This window comes from Chanodichthys erythropterus, chromosome 10, assembly GCF_024489055.1.
Source record: "Chanodichthys erythropterus isolate Z2021 chromosome 10, ASM2448905v1, whole genome shotgun sequence".
Taxonomy (NCBI): domain Eukaryota; kingdom Metazoa; phylum Chordata; class Actinopteri; order Cypriniformes; family Xenocyprididae; genus Chanodichthys; species Chanodichthys erythropterus.
Window position 1 is genome coordinate 33,537,058 of NC_090230.1, and position 21,401 is coordinate 33,558,458.

General features: G+C 35.9%; 1 protein-coding gene across 2 annotated transcripts in view; it reads right to left on the minus strand.

Annotated features, from left to right (window-relative positions):
• LOC137029393 (M-phase phosphoprotein 9) overlaps positions 1 to 21,401 on the minus strand; it is a 30,381-nt gene that overhangs the window by 5,212 nt on the left and 3,768 nt on the right. For both annotated transcript variants that reach the window (XM_067398986.1, XM_067398987.1), the window contains exons 4-21: positions 19,544 to 19,633; positions 16,397 to 16,860; positions 14,595 to 14,742; positions 14,132 to 14,204; positions 13,857 to 13,942; positions 12,587 to 12,697; positions 12,087 to 12,502; positions 9,147 to 9,296; positions 8,630 to 8,717; positions 6,717 to 6,932; positions 6,586 to 6,633; positions 6,431 to 6,495; positions 5,651 to 5,752; positions 2,354 to 2,476; positions 2,087 to 2,247; positions 942 to 1,112; positions 727 to 847; positions 538 to 635 (exon numbers count right to left, since the gene is read on the minus strand). In XM_067398986.1, coding sequence (XP_067255087.1) covers positions 538 to 635; positions 727 to 847; positions 942 to 1,112; positions 2,087 to 2,247; positions 2,354 to 2,476; positions 5,651 to 5,752; positions 6,431 to 6,495; positions 6,586 to 6,633; positions 6,717 to 6,932; positions 8,630 to 8,717; positions 9,147 to 9,296; positions 12,087 to 12,502; positions 12,587 to 12,697; positions 13,857 to 13,942; positions 14,132 to 14,204; positions 14,595 to 14,742; positions 16,397 to 16,860; positions 19,544 to 19,633 — 2,731 coding nt within the window. The remainder of the gene's footprint in view (positions 1 to 537; positions 636 to 726; positions 848 to 941; positions 1,113 to 2,086; positions 2,248 to 2,353; positions 2,477 to 5,650; positions 5,753 to 6,430; positions 6,496 to 6,585; positions 6,634 to 6,716; positions 6,933 to 8,629; positions 8,718 to 9,146; positions 9,297 to 12,086; positions 12,503 to 12,586; positions 12,698 to 13,856; positions 13,943 to 14,131; positions 14,205 to 14,594; positions 14,743 to 16,396; positions 16,861 to 19,543; positions 19,634 to 21,401) is intronic.

The window sequence follows — 21,401 nt, forward strand, 5'->3', positions numbered from 1 at the left end:
TATATATATATATATATATATATATATATATATATATATATATATATATATATATATATATATATAAAAAAATCTAACAATTTTTATTAATTGTAGAAAAGTATATAAAATGGTATTTTATATATATATATATATATATATATATATATATATATATATATATATATATATATATATATATATATATATATGTATGTATGAAGAGTTTCGTTGCAAAACGAGATAACTCCGTTTTTAACATTTGTCAAAACATGTTTATTATTATGTTATCATGTTATTATTTTGTGTTATGGTGCTACTTAGCTGTATTTTTTAAGTTATGAAGGTTTAAATCAAAACAAACCAACTGCAGTTGAATTGATATTAATTGGAATGCACAACCAAAAAACAAGATTTTTGAAAAATGAAACGAAACGAAACTCTTCATATTATATATATATATATGAACAAGCACTGTAAATAGTGGTCAGTATCGCTGTTTCTTCTTCTTGATTTGTCAGCATTTGATGCTGAAAAAAGCTGAAAAAGTAACAATACCTTCCAGTCTCTCAGAAGGCTTAAACTGCAACCTCTTTCTTGGACTTTGATGGGATGGTACAGAGGAGCTGATGCCATTTCGATCAAAAACATCAAACCTAAAAATAAAAATCCATTTATGAGACACATATATTGATAAATGATCATTGCGGTTGGCAAGTGGATCAGACAGCAGGACAGAAATGTTACCTGCTCTGCAGGTGTTCTTGGGATGGAAGAGGGTGACCCAACGCTGTGGAGAAGTTCTCAGTCGGGCAGCGCTTAGGACTGGACTTGGCTGAGAGAGGCGTGAGTAACGTGTCCCTCTTTGCTAACATAAAAAAAAACAATCAGTGAAGTTGGAGTTTTATCAGTGGCCTTATCATACATCCAACACTCAAATACTAAAGATTGGGGTCACTCACTAGGTGTGGTGATAGGAATGGGTCTCTGTGCTCTGGGGGGCAGAGATGATGACCTGTGGCCCTCTGGAGAGAGACTCCTCTGGGCCCTCAGCACAGCTCCGCTCCGCTCCTCCACCGCGTCCCTCACAGAACTCTCCACAAAAGCCACCGTAGGCCTCCTCCTAGTCAACCCTAAAACACATCACAAAATAAAAATTACAATGACTGGAAACAAGTGTTGGGAATAATAAAAAGTACCTAAATAACTGTTAGGATTAGCTGAGGTAGCTTAGCAGTTTGATAGAAGTCCCTGATCAAAAATACAGTAAAATACGGTGAAATATTATTTCAATTTCAAAAAACTGTTTTCTATTTGAATATATTGTAAAATGTAATTTATTCCTGTGATCAAAGCTGAATTTTCAGCATCATTACTCCAGTCTTCAGTGTCACATGATCCTACAGAAATCAATATGCTGATTTGCTGCTCAAGAAACATTTCTGATTATCCATGAAGGAAACCGTTGTGCTGCTTCATATTTTTGTGGAAACCGTGATTTTTTTTCTCTGATTATTGATGATGAATAGAAGCTTCAAAAGAACAGCATTTATTTGAAATAGAAATCTTTTGTAACATTATAAATGTCTTTACTGTCACTTTTGATCAATTTAATGTGTCCTTGCTGAACAAAAGTTTAAATTTCCATAAAAGAAATCCCACTGACCGCAAACATTTGAATGGAAGAGTAAATATTAGTCAATAAATATATATAAAAAAATAGACAAATATTTATTTTGTTAAATACACATTTTTTGAACAGTTTTCAATTTTATGATAAATAAATATAATTTTGTTTTATTACTTCAATCTGATGTTCAAATCTGATGCTGTCACCCTAATTGAAACCCACATTGCTTTCGTGCAGCAACAATACAGCTACTTATTTATATAATTTATCTCAAAAAGATTCAGTATAGTTAGTTACTGTTAATTTTTTTGTAGTGTAGTGTAGTTTCAAAAAGGTCAAGCACAATAAGCTACATAATTTATAGTTCATTCCCCATAACTACCAGAAACAGAAAACTCTGCAGAAGGCACTTGGACACCCTGGAAAACCATTCCCAACCTCAAATGCAATTTTAATAAGGAGCATTTGGAGACATACTGGAAGAACTGCAGCCGTTCTTGGACAGAACACGTCCCTCAGTGGCTTTAGTGTCCTCCATCTGGATCAGGGCCTTCATCATGGGCGTCAGTGGAACATCCCTCTTCCTTGGTTCTTCACAGTGACCATGAGTCTGTTCTCTCTCTGGTGGAGACAGCCGCCTGATGAGGATAGCGCAAGTCAGAAAGCACCTTCTCAAAGTGAACGTGCCACAGCACAGCATGGTAAAGAAATGAATACTGTATAGGGCTATAAATAACAAAATACCCTCTAGCTGTTCGGTCAGAAGACGTCTGTTCACCCCTGAGACCAGCGCCGTTCCTCATGCCGACATCAACATCTCGATGCCTTTTACTCGGTGAAAGCAGAAGATCAGGGTGGTGGAACAAACTGGAAAGATTCAATTTGTGAGTTTCAGTTTAAAGTGAAAGCATTTCATGGATTCAAAGTTTTGTATTGTTCCAAAAGAAGAAAAAGACAGGAAAGCTGTATGTTAGCATCTGTCAAAGCATAGGGCTGGGTGATAAAATGATAACGGTATAATTTTCCCTGATAAAACGACATCAAGAGTTTGTTAAATGTCTGATAATGTTTATGCGCCAAAAGTGGAACGAAACTCATTTGAATGGTGCGCTACACAGACCATTTATCCGCTTGGCTCAAAGTTCAAATGGCAGTGCGAGAGCGGATGCGTTTACTCGCTGATCGGCAACCAAACGTCTCAGTGATATAAACTAGCTTAAAGCCAGATAAAGCAGTGCAGGCAAACTGGATAAACACTGTGCACAGTGGCAGAAATGAGGAATATTCATATGGAATTTTATTATTAAATGTAAGCACATATTACATGTATTAAAGGGTCATGAAACCCCCCTCTTTCAGCTCAAGTCTAGATCACAATCTTTTTGAAAAATGCAACTTAAATGGGCGTGGTGGCTGTGAGAAGAGGGGGGAAACTCTCATCGCCAGTAGCCCATGCATATCGACTGTCACTAAAAATCAGTGGTAAAACGTGAGGAAATACTACATTTTAAAAAAAAAAAAACTGGAAAAGTTAAAATCTAATGAAATACACTGACACTTTATTTTTGTCTTTTCAAGAGTTACTGAATGCCCTGCTACATATATCCAGTAATCGTAATTCTATTTAAAACATATTAATGTACATGTGTAATTACAGTCATTATAAAATATATAGTTGTTTATATACACACTATACATGCATATATTTGAAAAAATAAATAAATAAATAAATAAATAACGCTTAAAAAAAAAAACCTTGCGTAACGTTACATAGCATAGATCTACGCACCGAACCTGCAACACGCTCAGTCAGTCAGGCTGCGTGTCGACTGGAGCAGAGCAAGCGACCAGAGCATTTTTAGATTCATTCCTATGGAAGTTGAGCGTCACATTTAACTTACGCGCGGCTCAACTTCCATAGAAATGAACCGAAAACACTCACGCTTACCCGCTCGCTCCGCGCCAACGGACACGCACCGTCATTCAGTCAGTCTCTCTCGCTGTTTAGTGCCGTTAACCGTCCTCGTCATTGGAAAGATCCACGTGGTGTCATGAATAATTAAGAGAGTGTCTTCTCATTGGATAAAAAACTCAGTCTCGTTAATAATTATGAAACACCGATGAGTCATCAAAGTACTATCGTGCTCTGCCACGTCACAGCCTGTGACGTGGACAGGATGAAGATTTTAAACCCGGAAGAGAAAATAGCGTATAAAAACTAAAATTTAACCATTTCCCCCCTACTATTAAATTTAACAGATGCTAACATTGTCTTCAATGGTGTTCAACACACATACCTCTGTTAAAATCTCAGAAATTTTGGTTTAGGGTTTCATGACCCTTTAAAGGAGTAATGGAATATAATTACAGTATTTTTGTGATTAAGCCATAGCATTTGTGCATTTATACTTAATGTATTTAGGCTACTGTACAAAAACCATAAAAACCCACATAGTTACATTTTACCATGGTATTGAGGTGCTATATGTGTGGTTTTAACTGTGGCTATCATGATCTAAATATATGCTACTATGTATGACCAATGGTTAATTTTACTCAACTCAAAAAGAATATTTAAATTTCACCATATAAAAATAAAAACTATCATTTTTACAGATGGTACTGTTTTCGTTAATGAACATACATTTATATCTGCATCCTAACTCAAGCTACTACAACTGTCAACTCAAGCTACTGTCAAATGTGCATTTATAAGAGAGAAAACATGTAATATTAATATTGCAGCCTGCGCTGCAAACTGTGCTGAAAATACGTGTCATCAAAGTCAGGAAACACAAACCAGTTTCATGACTTGAAACAATATCACACGTTAGAACATGCAGAAACTAAGAAATTAATTTCACTATTTAGGTATTTATTTTGTTAAGAAAAAAAATGACTGGAAAAGTGTAAAGAATTCAAAAATGTTTTGAATGTTCGGTCCCACTTTATATTAAGTGGCCTTAACTACTATGTACTTACATCAAAAAATAAGTACAATGTACTTATTGGTTTCATATTGAATTGCAAAACACATTTTCAGCTATTGAGGTGGGGTACGGCTAAAATTAGGGGAAGCTTTGGTGGTATGGGTAGGTTTAAGGGTAGGGGTAAGGGGTAAGGGATGGGTCAACAGTGTAATTATAAATGTAATTTCAGAAATTAATTACAGATGTAATTACATGCAGGTGTTTTTAAAATATAAGTACAATGTAAAAACATGTATGTACACAATAAGTACATTGTATCAAATGATTAATTTAAATGTAAGTACATAGTAGTTAAGGCCACTTAATATAAAGTGGGTCCAAATGTTCTACCTCAAAGATTTGTGAAATGTTCACCTGTTTTGCAAGTGTCATGTTCTGACAATAAAGACTAGTTTAAAACCACAATTAACAGTCTGGTTTCTATTACTTTCACTTAGGAGCAAAAATCTGCCTTTAAACTAAAAAAAATAAAAATAAATATTTGACATTTATCGTAAAAATTATCACAATGCAAATTGTCATACCAGACGATATCGATAATTTTTTTTTTTGGCCATATCGCCCAGCCCTATCCAAGCATCAATAACTGTACAAATGTGATAAAAAAGTATATCAATTTCCTTGTTTTAGAGTGCTTTCACACAGCACTTTTAGTGCGCACCCTGGTTTGACTGTCATATTGTTGAAGCAAAAGCTGGAATACCGTTCATGTGAACTCTAGTACAGTTCGCTTTATATATGAATGAAATTGAACAAAATCACAAAAGGGAACCCCTAAGTGAACTCCTGTTTGTGTGTGTCTCACTCACTTTCCTGACTGGAATGCCTTTAGCAGAAATGGACTTTGGAACATTTGCAGTACAGTTGCGGCAGATAGATGCAAGACGCAAGAATGCAGCTTGATGATGCAAGCATGCAGTGGTTCGGACTCAAATAATATAATGTGAACAGAGACCAGTGGGGGAAGGGGATCTATCAGACTCTGGTTCGGACCAAGCAAGTGTGAAAGCACCCTTACAGCACTGATGAAAATGTTTTGTGAGTTTCGTACCCCGCTCCAGATGGTTGTGAGTTGCTGTGAAGAGACTGGCGTGTTTTGGCCAGATTCTCATGCTGTAGCTGTCGGACTTGAGTTTCTAGCTTAGAGATGGCCCTTCAAAACCAGAGAAATTCATAAATGATTATTTTTAAAGACTATTAGGTAGTATACAAAAAGACAATACATTATATATAATTATATTACTACCCATGTTACATACATTCGTGGCCAAAAGTGATGTAGAGCCTAGGAAAATTGACATCTTCTCCCTTTATTCAATTATTATTATTAATAATATTATTTTTTTTAAGCATATTGCATAGTTGTGCTTGGAGTCAATTGTTTTATTTGTGATAACGCAATGAAACGTGACAAATTGTGCCAACATTATTTTTGGCCAGATTGTCTTAAATACTTTAACCAAATTTAGCATTTTGCTCTTCCATCATATTTGCAATATTTTTAAAAATATAAAATATTTTCTTCATATTTCTGTAGGAACAAATATCCCCTCCAGACATCAGTTTTGGCCACTACTGTATATATTACATAATAGTAATAAACTATAATAGTAATCATGCTAACAGACTGTACAACACAAAATAATTACATATTGAGAACATTTTTCATTTGCATTAATAATTAATATGATCAAATATATTACAAAATAAATATGACTTTGCTTTAATTTATGTTAAATATAATAATGTAATTGTTAAAAAATTTAAAGTAATGTTAAATACATTTTTAAATTTGATCCCAAATAAAGATTTTTAAATGAAATCTGACTACCTTTTTAGTTCACATATTTGTTCATTGGCATCAAAGAGCTTATTTTCAGTTGAGACCAGCTTGTCCTGTTAAGAAAGAAGCAAGTGAGTAGTTTGTGAACTTCTTTGCACTAATTTTGTCGATTTGTGTCAATGTCAGATAAAAACAGCTTTCACCTTCGCTCCTTCATGCTCCCTTCTCAATGAATCATACTCGTTGAGGAGCTGAATAAAATAGAAACGCACATCATCACTTTGATCTTTACGGTCAAACATAACAGCATAAAGGACAGTTTAAAAGGACTCACATCCTGTAGCATCTTGTGTTCTTTCTTCATGCGAGCCTCTTTGTCATCCACCTCCTTACAGGCGTTCTGCATGGCTTCCTCCAGCTGACGCAGGCGGTTCTTCAGTTTGGTCATGGTGACGTCTTTCTCGCGGCTGCTGTGTTTGGTCTCTTCTAACCGCTGCTGCAGGGTCTGGACTGTGGCGCTGGCTGCATCGTATCGCTCTGGCCATTCCGCCTGGACCACAAACACAAACTTTAGGATAGCACAGTGTTTCAACACATTTTCACTACTTTTCCAGTCATTCATGATCACTACCATTAGAGATTGATGCGGAGAGGAAATTTTTTAAGACGGGTTGGGGCCTTAATAATGTGCACTCGCGTTTCACTTTCACTTTTTAATTTCGCGATCATGCATACTCTGTGTATAGGCCTATAACTTGCAGGCATCAGGGAGCCTCTATCTATATGTGGGCCGGAGTATTGAAATCGCTTCTGAATGTTTTCACATTCAAATTCACAATCATGTGTAAACAATGCATAGGGAGCAGCGGTACTGAACACACATTTTACAAGATGAGATATTTCAAATATAATTCCTACTGCAGTGTGCTTCGACTGCTGAGCAGACACTTTCAGTGTGTAATTGTAGTGTACGTTGTCCAACTGAACTAAATGGTAAAGCAAAACGAGAGTGGGGACGGTGCAGCGGTGGCCAAGTAATGTAATCGGTGTACGGCCGAACACAGTGTAACACCGGTAACACTGACTACTGCAGCAATCCTTTAAAATCATTTTATAGAGACGTACCAATCACTGAGATTAAAACATTTAGACAATTATAATTATAAGGTGCCATATCATGCAGAGTTGTAGAATTTTCACCTGAAGACTTACAATGTTAGTCAAGGTCTAGTGTAACAAAAAAAAAAGTAATATTTTAGTTTTTATGACCATGTTAAATCTCCTCTATCAACCTTACAATTAAACAGGCTGTTTTTGCTATTGCACATATTGTATATGTATATGTAAATGAAATGGTATGATTAGATAACCTATGGAAGTTCATTTCTGCCACAAAAAAAATCATGCTTTGGTAAATCATAATTATGACTCATGACAAAAAGTTGAAAATTAGATAATTCATAATTATGACCAAAAAAAAAGAAAAAAAAAATGGACAATTGACAGTCAAAATAGTGTTTAAAAAGTCATAATTATTAGATGCTAAATACAAAATAAATGAAATAAAACAATTGACAAAAAGTTGAGAAGAAAAAAAAAAGAATTGACAATTTGTTAAAAGCCATAATTGATTTAAAAAGTAAAAAAAAAAAAATAGATATTAAATGACAAATTCAAATTTTTCAAAAGGCCAAAATTGAGATAAAAAAGGCAATTATGTGAAATTAGATAAGTCATAATTATGAAATAAAAAGTCAAACTTAAGAAATACTAAGACATAATTATGACAAAATGTCTAAAATTGAGATAAAAAGCCTTATTTATGTCATTAAAAATGTGGCCTTCCATACCAGCCTGTGCTGATTTTATTCACATTGTTGTTCTTCAAGGCATCAAGGTGCTAAATACTGAGATTGAGCCAGACATTGCTAGGATGTTCTAGGTGGTTCCTAGGGTGTTCTGGGTGGTTGCAGCATTTTCAAGCAACAGTTATAAGTTTAAATAGTGGATCCGAATGTTGACTTCCTCAAGCCAACATAATAAATGTTCTGCATATATTTGGGACAAAGCTTTGAGTTGTTGAAATGCCAACATATGTCATTCCATGATAGGACCCCTTTAAAAATTACAGTATACAATTAATATCGTTTTGCTGACTACAAGCACAGTTGCAATGTCAACATTCGAGTCTCTCAAACACAAGCCACTGATGTATTTCCTGTTTTAGATGGAGGCGGTGACTCATACCAGCTGTCTCTCCAAGAGGTGGTTTTTGATCTCCAGCTCTCGGATGCGTGTGCTCGCCTCTGTCAACGCTCGTTCCAGGTGCTGACATCTGCCAAACGATGATCAAAGACACAATCAGTCAGAGTTCATCGGACTCCGCCGATGACAGTGTTTATCGTGCGTTAAACACCAGACACCAGATGTCACCAGACTCACTGTGCTGATGTGAGCGCAGATACAAAACAGGCTGAAGAAAGAGCCAAATGTATCAATATACCATATTAGACCTACTATTTATTCATTATTTGCTTAATAAAGTTCATTATGCAGTCTGAAACAATGACACTTAATATAGAAATAATGGCTAATGATATTTATGTTTGACTAGTACTAACCAATATGGAATTAGTCATGTATATCAATATTAGCAGCTGAGAATAACAGACAGATATTGATAACAAAAAAATGCTAATATTGGTGGACACCAATCTGGAACATCGTATGCAATCCTACAAAACAGCAGCGTCTTGTTTCTCACCTCTCAAGCAGGATCTGGTTGCTTTTCTCCATGTCAAGAGGCAAATTCACCAGATCCAGCTTTTCCTTCAAGGCACTAATCTCTGCTTCATAGTACGCTCTGAGATCGGCTATGTGGCGGGCATGTTTCTCTCTCAGGTTCTGTCTCAACCTAGCAAAATTAGACCAACCAAGGAGTTATAGTGACATATCAGATGGTGGATACAACAAATAGCATTGGATAGGTTCAATAAAGCACTCAAAAGGTGATCCTTAAACATCTTAAAGGGTTAGTTCACAACAAAAATTAAGTCATAATTTCTCACCCTCATGTCGATCCAAACCCGTAAAACTTCCGTTCATCTTCAGAAAACAAATTAAGTTATTTTTGATGAAATCTGAGAGATTTCTGTCCCTCCATAGACAGTCTATGCAATTGCAACTTTGTCACTTCAAAAAGTTCATTAAAGAGATTGTAAAACTAATCCATATGAATTGCGAGGTTTAGTCCAAATTTTCTGAAGACACCAGATCGCTTTTTATTGAATTTAGGCTTATATTCACATGCATGTGACGTATGTGACAATTATCATCAGTTGTGGCAAACGGAAACTCAAGCATGTTTGCTTGACGCGTGCGAGAACCAATGAGCTTCGTTCTCGTGTGTTATGCTGCACATTTGAGCTTCTTGCACGTCATTCAGGTTGGGTTTAGTTTCTGTTTATGTTCGCTGATCAAAGTTTATATGCGAGTAAAAACCTAAATTAAACCTGTTCATACTACATGTATTAATTTCTCTTAAAAAAAAAAAAAAAATCTCACTGACCCCAAACTTTTAAATGGGGGTGTACATATTTGTCTAAGGAAGCTTAAAGGCATCATGAAATCAAAACTTGACCCAAATAATCTGTGCTCTAATCTGTTCCATACATGAAGATAAAACACTTTTGTAAGTCGCCCTGAATTTAAGCAACTGACAAATGCCTTCTAAATGCGATTATAAGGAGCATGAATAGTGAAAAATAACTTTCTCCACTTCCAAACATTCACATCGTTCTGCTGATGCAACCAAGGCCATATGGTAAGGGAAAGTAATAATGACAACCACAAATGCTCGTCTTGCACTGCTCTGCAATGTGCCACGCATTACGTAATCATGTTGGAAAGGTCACGCATGACGTAGGCGGAAGTACCGATCCAGTGTCTACAGAGCAAGCGTGCAAAGACCAAGTCAAATGGCCTTGAACGATCTTGAACTTAGAGAAGAAAATGAGATGGAGTTTTCCCCCTACCGTAGTAATTCCACCTACGTCATGCGTAACCTTTCCAATGTGATTACATAATGTGTGGCGCATCACAGAGCAGTGCAAGATGAGAATTTGTGGTTAAAAAGTATATCTTTTTTTTTTTTTTTTAAGAAAATGACAAATCGTTTTGCTAGACAAGTCCCTTATTCCTTGTCTGGGAACATGTAGAGCCCTTAGAAGCTGCACTTGAAACTGCTTCAACCCATTGAAGTCCACTATATTGAAAATAATCCTTGAATGTTTTCCTCAAAAACCTTAATTTCTTTTCAACTGAAGAAAGAAAGACAAACATCTTGGATGATATGGGGGTGAATAAATTATCAGGAAATGTTCATTCTGAAGTGAACTAATGCTTTAATATACACATGCAATTAGTCAACTAATCGCTTAAAGGTGCCCTAGATTCAAAAATTGAATTTATCTTGGCATAGTTAAATAACAAGAGTTCAGTACATGGAAAAGGCATACAGTGAGTCTCAAACTCCATTGTTTCCTCCTTCTTATATAAATCTCATTTGTTTAAAAGACCTCCGAAGAATAGGCGAATCTCAACATAACACTGACTGTTACATAACAGTCGGGGTGTACGCCCCAATATTTGCATATTCCAGCTCATGTTCCCAACATTATGAAAGGCATTAGACAAGGGCAGAACGTCTGGATGTGCACAGCTGAATCATCAGACTAGGTAAGCAAGCAAGAACAATAGTGAAAAATGGCAGATGGTACAATAATAACTGACATGATCCATGATATCATGATATTTTTAGTGATATTTGTAAATTATCTTTCTAAATGTTTCATTAGCATGTTGCTAATATACTGTTAAATGTGGTTAAAGTTACCATCGTTTCTTACTGTATTCACGGAGACAAGAGCCGTCGCTATTTTTATTTTTAAACACTTGCAGTCTGTATAATTCATAAATACAACTTCATTTTTTATAAATCTCTCCAACAGTGTAGCATTACATCTTAGACTTATATTACATCTATATTACAAACGTTCAATGGCACCTTTAACCACATTTAACAGTACATTAGCAACATGCTAACTTGCTTACCTAGTCTGATCATTCTGCTGTGCACAGATCCAGACTTTAATACTGGCTGCCCTTGTGTAATGCCTTGAACATGAGCTGGCATATGCAAATATTGGTGTCATGCATATTAATGATCCCGACTGTTACGTAACAGACGGTGTTATGTTGAGATTCGCCTGTTCTTCGGAGGTCTTTTAAACAAATGAGATTTATATAAGAAGGAGGAAACAATGGAGTTTGAGACTCACCGTATGTCATTTCCATGTACCGAACTCTTGTTATTTAACTATGCCAAGATAAATTCAATTTTTCATTCAAGGGCACCTTTAAAGTTACCATCGTTTCTTACTGTATTCACAACCTGAATCAGCTCATTTCTTATTATGCCCCAATGAATAAAAAAAAAAAAATCTATGGGGTATTTTGAGCTGAAACTTCACAGACACATTCAGGGGACACCTTAGACTTATATTACATCTTTTTAAAAAAAGTTCTAGGGCACCTTTAATTGAACAACTACTAGTCGAATAGAAAAATCTGTAGTCAAGGGCAGCCCTAATTAATAAGTTGTAAATGTCATGTTGACTTTAGGGGGATTTTAAAGGACTCTTACAGCGAGAGGACGACTGGGTCCTCCAGCGAGGTCTTCCGCTCCAGCTTCCCATTGCCTGTCCCTGGGCTGCTTCTGTTCAGCTTGTACATCTCTTGAGCAGACGGTCCTCTAGGCTGTACGGTGACCGTGGCAGTGTGGCTGCCCTCATCTTCACTGTTGGCCTGGTTTGCTCTGAGTGCAGACGGGGAGTGAGACGTCCGGTCTGGCGCCTGCTGTGCAGACAGACTGCTGGCGTTGGAGATGCAGTCAGTGTCACTGTGGCTGCGCAGGGCCATGGAGTCGGGACTGACGGGTGCGTCGCTGCTGCTAGGACAGGCCCGGACATGCGCAGAAGGACTGCTGAAGTGGGATGGTGACGTGAAGCCTGACGTGCGATCAGAGTGCTTCACATGCACCGTAGAGTCCAGAGTCAACACCTGGGTGAGGGTGCAACAGGTGAGGGATGACACTAGACATTTTGCTCCTTAATTAATTCTTGTCTTAATTGGCTCTGCTCTCACCTGAGGAGACGAGGTGGACGAGTTGATTAAGGAGTCCCACTCGTGGCCTTTGGGATCTGCTCTCTTGCTCTGGTAGATCTCCCGCAGAGACAGACGGTTCTCATCTGGATTCTGTGTGCAACAGAATAACAACTGCATTCAAAGAGACATGGAGCAAAGCAGTACAGACTTATCCTGTCTAAGCCTACTGTATCATATTTGATATGCAAATTTTAAAGGTTCACTTTTTTAACTTTAGTTAGTGTGTAACGTTGCTGTTTGAGCATAAACAACATCTGCAAAGTTATGATTCTCAAAGTTCAATGCAAAGGGAGATATTTTCTGTTACAGAATTCACTGTTTAAGGACTACAACAACTGGCTGGTAAGGACTAATTTACATAAACCCCGCCCTCAAGAACATGCAACAAAGGGGATGAGGCCATTTTAGGCAGGTTTAGAAAGGAGGAAGAGTTGTTGTAGTAGAGTGTCGTTGCCATACCATCATTTTATGCCGGACTGCTTCACAAACGAGGGTCAATTCAACACAAAAGATGAACATGACAGCACATGCTAGTGGATGAGTTGAATCAACTCCACAGCAACTACATAAATTTATCCACTAACCATTCAGAAACATCCAGTTTCAATCTAAAAGTTGTAACTTCTTCCTGAGTCTCTCCATCAAGATATATCAAGCTATAATAAATGATCTGTGGGGTATTTTGAGCTTAAACTTCACAGACACCAGAAGGACACCAGAGTCTTACATTACATCTTGTGAAAAGGAGCATTATAGGTCCCTTTTAAGGCCTCTAAATTATCAACATTATCAAAACTTTGCTTAAAAATGTGCTGTAAATAATCTTCTACATGCCTTCTGTCGTCTGATTGATAGTTAATACTTTTATAGCAACTAAAGGACTTTTAGTATAATTGTAAAAACATCCACATTCAGATTGTGTGAAAAGTTTCGATTTCTATAAAGTAAACATATGAATAACTTTTATATTGTTAGTAATATTTCAAGATGAACACTTACTGGATTGAAGCAACTTGATTATCCATACATAATTTAAAAAAAAATAAAAATCCTGTTAAAATGTGAGTATCAAATATGATCCATCAGGCTTTTGAGGAATGTTTATTTGTTCATCTCACAATCATCATTGTTTTGCATTGGATTATATGTTTTGTCTCATAATAAAAAAGATGATATATAATAAAAAATAATGAGTTTTACTTGAAATGAATGAGTTTACTGACTCTAAATTTATTTAATAACAATTTACCTGCATTAGGACGAAGGAAGCACTTTCAAAGTTGTCAGGTAGAGGGCGGTATAACTCACTCTCTTCCAGCTTCCAGTAAGAGAGGCCTGTCAAATTAAACAGAAAATGTTAACAGCAATTTCACAATCATCAGAAATGACTTCAGTCTCAACCACTAATTGAAAACCTCTTCAAATATAACATTACAATCCCACAAAATCACCCGATCACAATAACATTCCTACAGTGTGCTGTTAGACAGACAGTGGAGCTTGATTCTTAGTGAAACGTGTTACCTGAGGCTTCAGACACCAGACTGTCACTTCTCCTTAGAGGCAATGGGTTCATGGAGGCTGCACTGCATCCACGCTGGGGGAAAAGCCAGAAAAAAAGATGTTTATTATATTCAGAAAGAAATTTCTAAATGCACACAGAGGCCTCTATGAACATTAAGAAGAACAGTGATGCTTTATCTTATCTCTGAAACAGCAAAAGATGCACAATTTAGATGTCAACATTTGCAAAAGATGCATAACAGAACTTTTGGCCATTTAAAAATCTGAACTTTTCTGCCTTTAAATTTAGAAAGTGAAATCAGTCATCAAAATAGTATAGAAAAAATTATACACAGAAGTAAAGATGGAAGGACATTCAAAGAAGAGTTTACTGCTTAAATGAGTAAAAAAAATAAGCTTCCACAGATATCTCATGGGTATTAAAAGAAAAACAAACATTCATTCAATATTAATATGTGCTTACGTCAGGTAAATGATCTGTGTGCTCCTTAGGAGATCCTGCTCCTGCTGTGCTCTTGTCTCGCTCCTCCACATGTGACGTCCGGTTTTGTGCCGTTCGGTTCTTTCTCGGTCTGTGTTTTTGCCGTTGGGCCCAGGAGGTCAGAGGTTGACTACAAAACATATAAACAACACAATGTTATAAAAAAATTAAACTGAGTTCAGTAAAACCAGTGTTATTTTACTTAATTTTACTGTAATTATACATAATTACAGTTTTTATTAGCTTTATTGTTTATATTTACAATTTTCATTTTTAATTTTAGCTTAATTTTGTCATTTTTTATATGCTTTTTTTGTCATATTTTTGTTTTTTTAATGTTTTGTTGTTTTAATGTTTTATTTCTAAATAGTTCTCATTTATTTCAGTTTTAGTTTAATTTCAGATAGTAATTGTAGCACTTGTATTGCCAAGTTAACATTTCTAAACAAAATAAAAAAATAATCAATACTTCATCAGTTTTATATTTATATTTAATTTTTTTTCAGTTAATAAAATTGATTTTAATAGTTTAGTTTTAATTAATGATAACACTGACTACAACAATAAAGACTATTTATTGTGTATTAAAACATTATTGTCAAATGTTTAAACACATTTGACTGGATTTATGTAAACATTTATTTAAAATATAACTCCGAGAGAAGCATTCTGACAAATATATGCAATATATTACATACTTGTTATATTTTACTTAACCTGTTGTCTTCATTATACACTGTATGTTTGAATAAATTAGTCATGAAAAGTTATTACAACAGCCACAATATAAATGTTTATACACCAAAAGAAACTGAAGTAAAAACATAATTTTATAATTAAAAAGATGATGTAAAAACTACCTTATGTGCAGTGTAAATTGTTGATTATTAAATAAAGCTGATTAATGAACTGATTATGATCATGAAATCTTTCATTTCGGTGCATAACTCTTAAGATCTATAATATGCATTTAGAAAATAGATAGGAACATTACAGTCAAAAGTTTAAACAATCAATGACGTGAAGGTCATTTATTTTTTGTCCAAAGGCCTTAATAATAATAAAAAAACAAAGATATGACATCCAAAGTATGTAAGGTAGTACAACTAGATCTCTTTTATTAAATCTAAAAGGCTTTAATTATATTTTGCTACATATAAAGGTATTTTAAAGATTTTGAAGTGTCAAAAGCTCATTCGGTTTAACCGTCCAAAGGCCAATACAGCCATTTCATTTGTGATTAAAATATCTTAAAAAGTAATAAATGTATATATTTTTATTCTAGCATGATTTTATAACATCATATATTAACATAGTGCAAAATGGTATTAAAATTATGTGTAGAAGTCTTGGCTTTGTTATGAGAAAGAATGTCTGGAAAAATTAATTTCATTGATGTCATTCGGAGTAACCGATATAAAGGGACCATTTTGGATCAAGTCAATATCATGTGACAGGATGTGACATCACCTGCAAAGGACCACAAGGTTGTGAAGCAAAGTAACTAACTCTCTCTTAACTATTTGAAAAATTCACATTATAACTTGCTCATACACACGTCCTGAAACATCAGTCCATTCGTTACAACCGCTATAAAACATGGAAAATGTTGTAATATTTTGAAAACTTGTACTAAGTGAATTTCACATTGATCTTAAATACGTTTATGTTTTCTAAAGGCTCATGGTAAAATCTTTTTAATTAGTTTTAGACAAATATAATTCCTCATTTGTGTCATTTCACTTTTGATGACTCCAATCATACTTAACCAACTGCAACTTTACCTTATTACTCTCTGTCTATCGGTTGGTGTAACGGGTGCGATCGTCGCAGGCGTCTGGAGTTTGTCGCTGGCTGTGATTGCTCTGCTCAGCGGGTTCTGGCCCACTGGGCTTGTGTCAGGTATAGGGGACGGTGTAAGACTGCCATCCTGCTGGTTTGGGGACCACAGTGCCTCATCCCTCCCCTCTGTGGAACTGGGCCGCCCTGTTTCTAAGCCATGCTCCCAGGTGGAAAGAGTCCCATATCCACTGCTCAGCACAGTAACCATCCCCTCCTCCGAGCTCTCCTGAGGGTGAACGGTGAGCTGGGGATGTGACAGAGGTCTTGCAGCCGACGACATGAAGGTGTTCTCAGCCGCCGGGTCCTCTAGAGGCTTGTGGATCTTACCAGGCTCCAGAGAGTGCGTCTGTGTGCTGATTTGGCGGTTCTGTAACTGCACTAACGCCTTAATTTCATCCTGTATGAGCTGGAAGAAAATATGCAAGAACGTCAAGACAGAACAAACATTTATTATTTGAGTTAAGACAAATCTTCTTTCAGATTAAGAACAGAAACACACTGTACAATTAAAGTACACAAACGCAAATGACAAGCATGGAGTAAACATGATATTGCAAGCACAGTTAACATGCTGTCTTGCATCACTGAAGTGTTAATCAACCTCAGTATTGAATTGATAGTTTACTTCAAAGGAGACCTATAATGCCCATTTTTACAAAATGTAATATTAGTCTCTGGTATCCTCAGTTAAGTTTCAGCTCAAAACACCCTACAGATCATTTATTATACAATGTTGAAAATGCGCATTTTTGAGTGGAAAGAAAAACATTTTGTTTTCGTGCATGTCACTTTAAATGCAAATGAGCGTCTGCTCCCACCCCCCTATCCAGAAGAGGGCGGAGCCTTTACAGCTCGTGCCTCGGATACTCAATCAAAACCAAACAGATGTTTTGTGTTTTTGGCAATCATCTCTATAGCGGCCACAGTATCATGACATTGCAGTTCTTTGTCATTATTAAAGTTATTTGCATGCGTTTAAACAGTTTAAAGTTCTGATATATGATTTTCTGAGCGCACACATTTGAAACACGCACACAAAAAGCTGGCTGTCAGGCGGCGCATCCCATGAGTATTAAACTGATTTCTCTTACACATCTTATTGTGCTTAAACCGTCAAATACACACAAGGTTATGTTAAAAACACACAAAGTTCACAAACACAGTCGGTTATGTCTGTGAATGTAAACAGCAGGGAAAGAAATCACATGTGTGTGTATTAGATCTGTGAATTAAAGTGACAGCAGCGTAATATACAGCACCTGCTGCTGTTAATATGAACCAAACAACAAAAGAAAAACAGAAAATCACTCACTGCTCTTGATTAAATAACTTCAGCAGATTAAATAACTATATATTATCTCTATATATATTATACTATATATTATAATATCTTGATTAAATAACTTTTTTAATAAGAATACATTTCTTACTTGAATGCTGCTGTTAAATGCTGTGGCGAGGAGATAAACATGGCGGACTGTGTACAGCTCACTGAGGGGAGGAGCTAAGTTAATAAGGCAGATTACATGCCAGTCGTGGGCGGGGCTTACGTAAGAGTAGGGGCAAATCTGGAACCGCTCATTTGGAGACACTGCTTACGATCTATGGTGATTATAAAAAAAGGAGTGGGTGAATTTTTACCATTATAGGCTGGTTGTTTACATACACATCTGTGTTCAAACACCTTATAAAAGTGAATTTTGCATAATAGGTCCCCTTTAAATGTATGTATATGAACTGCATGTGTTATAGAGTTAGTTTAGCAAAATTTTAACTAAACAGCTCAGAAAGAATCTCAAAGCATGTGTTTGTCAAACTAACCACAGAAGATGACGTTTTATGCAAATGCCTGCATCAGCGCCACTTGTTGCAATGCATATAGTTGTGTTGCGTAAAAAAAAAGCATAACATCAAGCTGAGATTACGCAAACTATAAATCAAGAATTGTTTATTAAACCATAAAATCTGTTTTCAACATAAGAAAAGCTTTAAAGTTTCCCTGCAGTTTTCCGCCAAACTAAAAGCTTAATGGTTTACCGACTGAAAATGAAGAAATTAAGACTACTGTAATTTTACAGTTGCACTGTCAAATTAATACCATTGTTATTATTGTTCTTAAAGAACAACAAGTTTTTAAATGTTTATATGTCTATGTGGTGTTTTTAATATGCTTTAAAGGTGCCATAGAATGGAAAATTAAATTTATCTTGGCATAACTGAATAACAAGAGTTCAGTACATGGAAATGACATACAGTGAGTCTCAAACTCCATTGCTTCCTCCTTCTTGTGTAAATCTCATTTGTTTAAAACCTCAGAAAAACAGGCGAATCTCAACATAACATTGTTACGTAACAGTCGGGATCATTAATATGTACGCCCCCAATATTTGCATATGCCAGCCCATGTTCAAGGCATTAGACAAGGGCAGCCAGTATTAACGTCTGGATCTGTGCACAGCTGAATCATCAGACTAGGTAAGCAAGCAAGAACAATAGCGAAAAATGGCAGATGGAGCGATAATAACTGACATGATCCATGATAACATGATATTTTTAGTGATATTTGTAAATTGTCTTTCTAAATGTTTCGTTAGCATGTTGCTAATGTACTGTTAAATGTGGTTAAAGTTATCATCGTTTCTTACTGTATTCACGGAGACAAGAGCCGTCGCTATTTTCATTTTTAAACACTTGCAGTCTGTATAATTCACAAACACAACTTCATTCTTTATAAATCTCTCCAACAGTGTGTAATTTTAGCTTTAGCCCGTTAGCCACGGAGCATAGCCTCAAACTCTGTACATATTACATCTTGTGAAAACGCGTTCTAGGGCACCTTTAAGACAAACCATGTAAAAAATTCATATCAACACCATTGCTGAGTATTTTCTCTTTAAAACGGCAGTGAACCAAAGACAGTCTCAAAAACACACTGAAATCACTGGTGTTTTTGACATCGCAAACTATCTTGTAACCCAGTGGTTCTCAAACCTGTCCTGGGGACCCCCCACCACTGCACATTTTGTATGTCTCCCTCATCTAACATAGGGCTGGGCGATATATCCAGTCAGTTCCTCTGAGAAACATACCTGTATTTGGCACTGGTACTGCTCCTGCTGTGCAAGGATTTGCTTTTGATATTGCTTTTCCACCAACTGAAAGAGATGAAGCCACCGGCCCTGTTTGAATAAGAAAACACACTGTCACTATTATGTTGTCTGCTTTTTAATAAGAGGATAAAAACAGATTCTGCATATGCAAATGAAGGAAAAGATAAGACAGACAAATTGGTATGTTTTAGTTAGACAAGCAAGTACAGGATTCAATGGGAAAGTTCTACTGCCAATCTCACACATGTGGACAATCTCAGCATATTAACAGAAGTAGCGAAATATCTTTTCTGCTGTATTGTGAAATACTAAAAGAATCGTTAGTCAGCTAGAAAATAAAAACAAACTCTAGAGAGGAGCATTTTGATAAATGTATGCCCTATATTACATATTTATTATATTTTTACTTAATCTGTCGTCTTCATTATTTACTGTTTGAATAAATCTGTCATTAAAACAAGCCACCATTTAAATGTTTATATTTCAACAACAAATGAGTAGAAATATACATTTATAGTTAAAAAGATTATAAAAACTGCCTAATGTGCAATGTAAATGTTTATATACAATGGGGGTTAATTATTAAATAAAGCTGATTAATTAACTGATTAATTAAATACATTTATTTTTGGTTTCAGTTTTCAGCTAAATGAAATCTTTAATTTCGGTTTCAGTTTTAATTTCGGTGCATAACTATTAAAGGGTTAGTTCACCATAAAAGGAAAATTCTGTCATTAATTACCCTCATATCGTTCCACACCCGTAAGACCTTCGTTCATCTTCAGAACACAAATTAAGATATTTTTGCTGAAATCTGAGAGGTATATTGGTGCATTGGCTCACTGTCAAATTTCGTATTGATTTTAAAATTCTTAGGTTAACCTACAAGGCATTAAATGGACTTGCTCCTCAATATCTTACTGAGCTTTTAATACCCTACATTCTGACACGTGATCTTCGTTCAGCTGATGCTGGTCTTTTAGTTGTAACACAGTTAAAGGTGCTAAAAGTGGATCTTTTCGTCGACTGAGAAACCAAAGACTGTTACTGAGTTTTTGAAATGAGCGCATGCGTAAGAACAACCCCCCCTCCTTTAGTGGGAACGCCTCCCAAAACTCGTGCACGAACGTATTGGAACACGAGTGTTTACCACCGGCATTCGCTGTGTTGTGTTAGTGGATTCATTATGTCGGACTCACCGCAGGTAACTCATAATCTGCTGTTTTACTCCTGTCTCCGGACAAAAACATTGCATGCGGCGCCTGTGGAGTGTGGAAAGTTACTGGAGCGCGCAGCCGCGCTCGTCTCTCACAAGGAATGTCACGGCAGTGATTGACTAGCCGGAGGGCCAATCCTTTACACGATCATCGCGATTGGCTGATGTTTTTAAGGCCGTACCTCATGCACAGATTATGTATATTAATATTATTACTTTCAGTGCACCTATTAAATAGTCTTTTATCAGTTAGTAAAGACAGTTTCAAGTAATATTGCAAAAATGTATAAAACAAAACAAAACAAAACATCCTCTTTAGCACCTTTAAGAACAATGGGTGATAGGGCGTTCTCTTCAGGTGCCCCAAAGTTATGGAATTCTCTGCCTTCCAAGATTAGAACTGCGGCATCCCTAAAAATGTTTAAACCATCCCTTAAAATTAAAATTATTTTAGGGAAGCATTTGGGTGAAAAAGTGATTCTTGTGGTTGTCATGTGATGTATTTTATGTATATATTTTTTTTAAATGTAATATTATTATTTTTTTCCCCCATTGTTTATAAATACCTTTTGTAATGTTTTTATTTCACTGATTTTATGTATATTAATTTTACTTATGTAA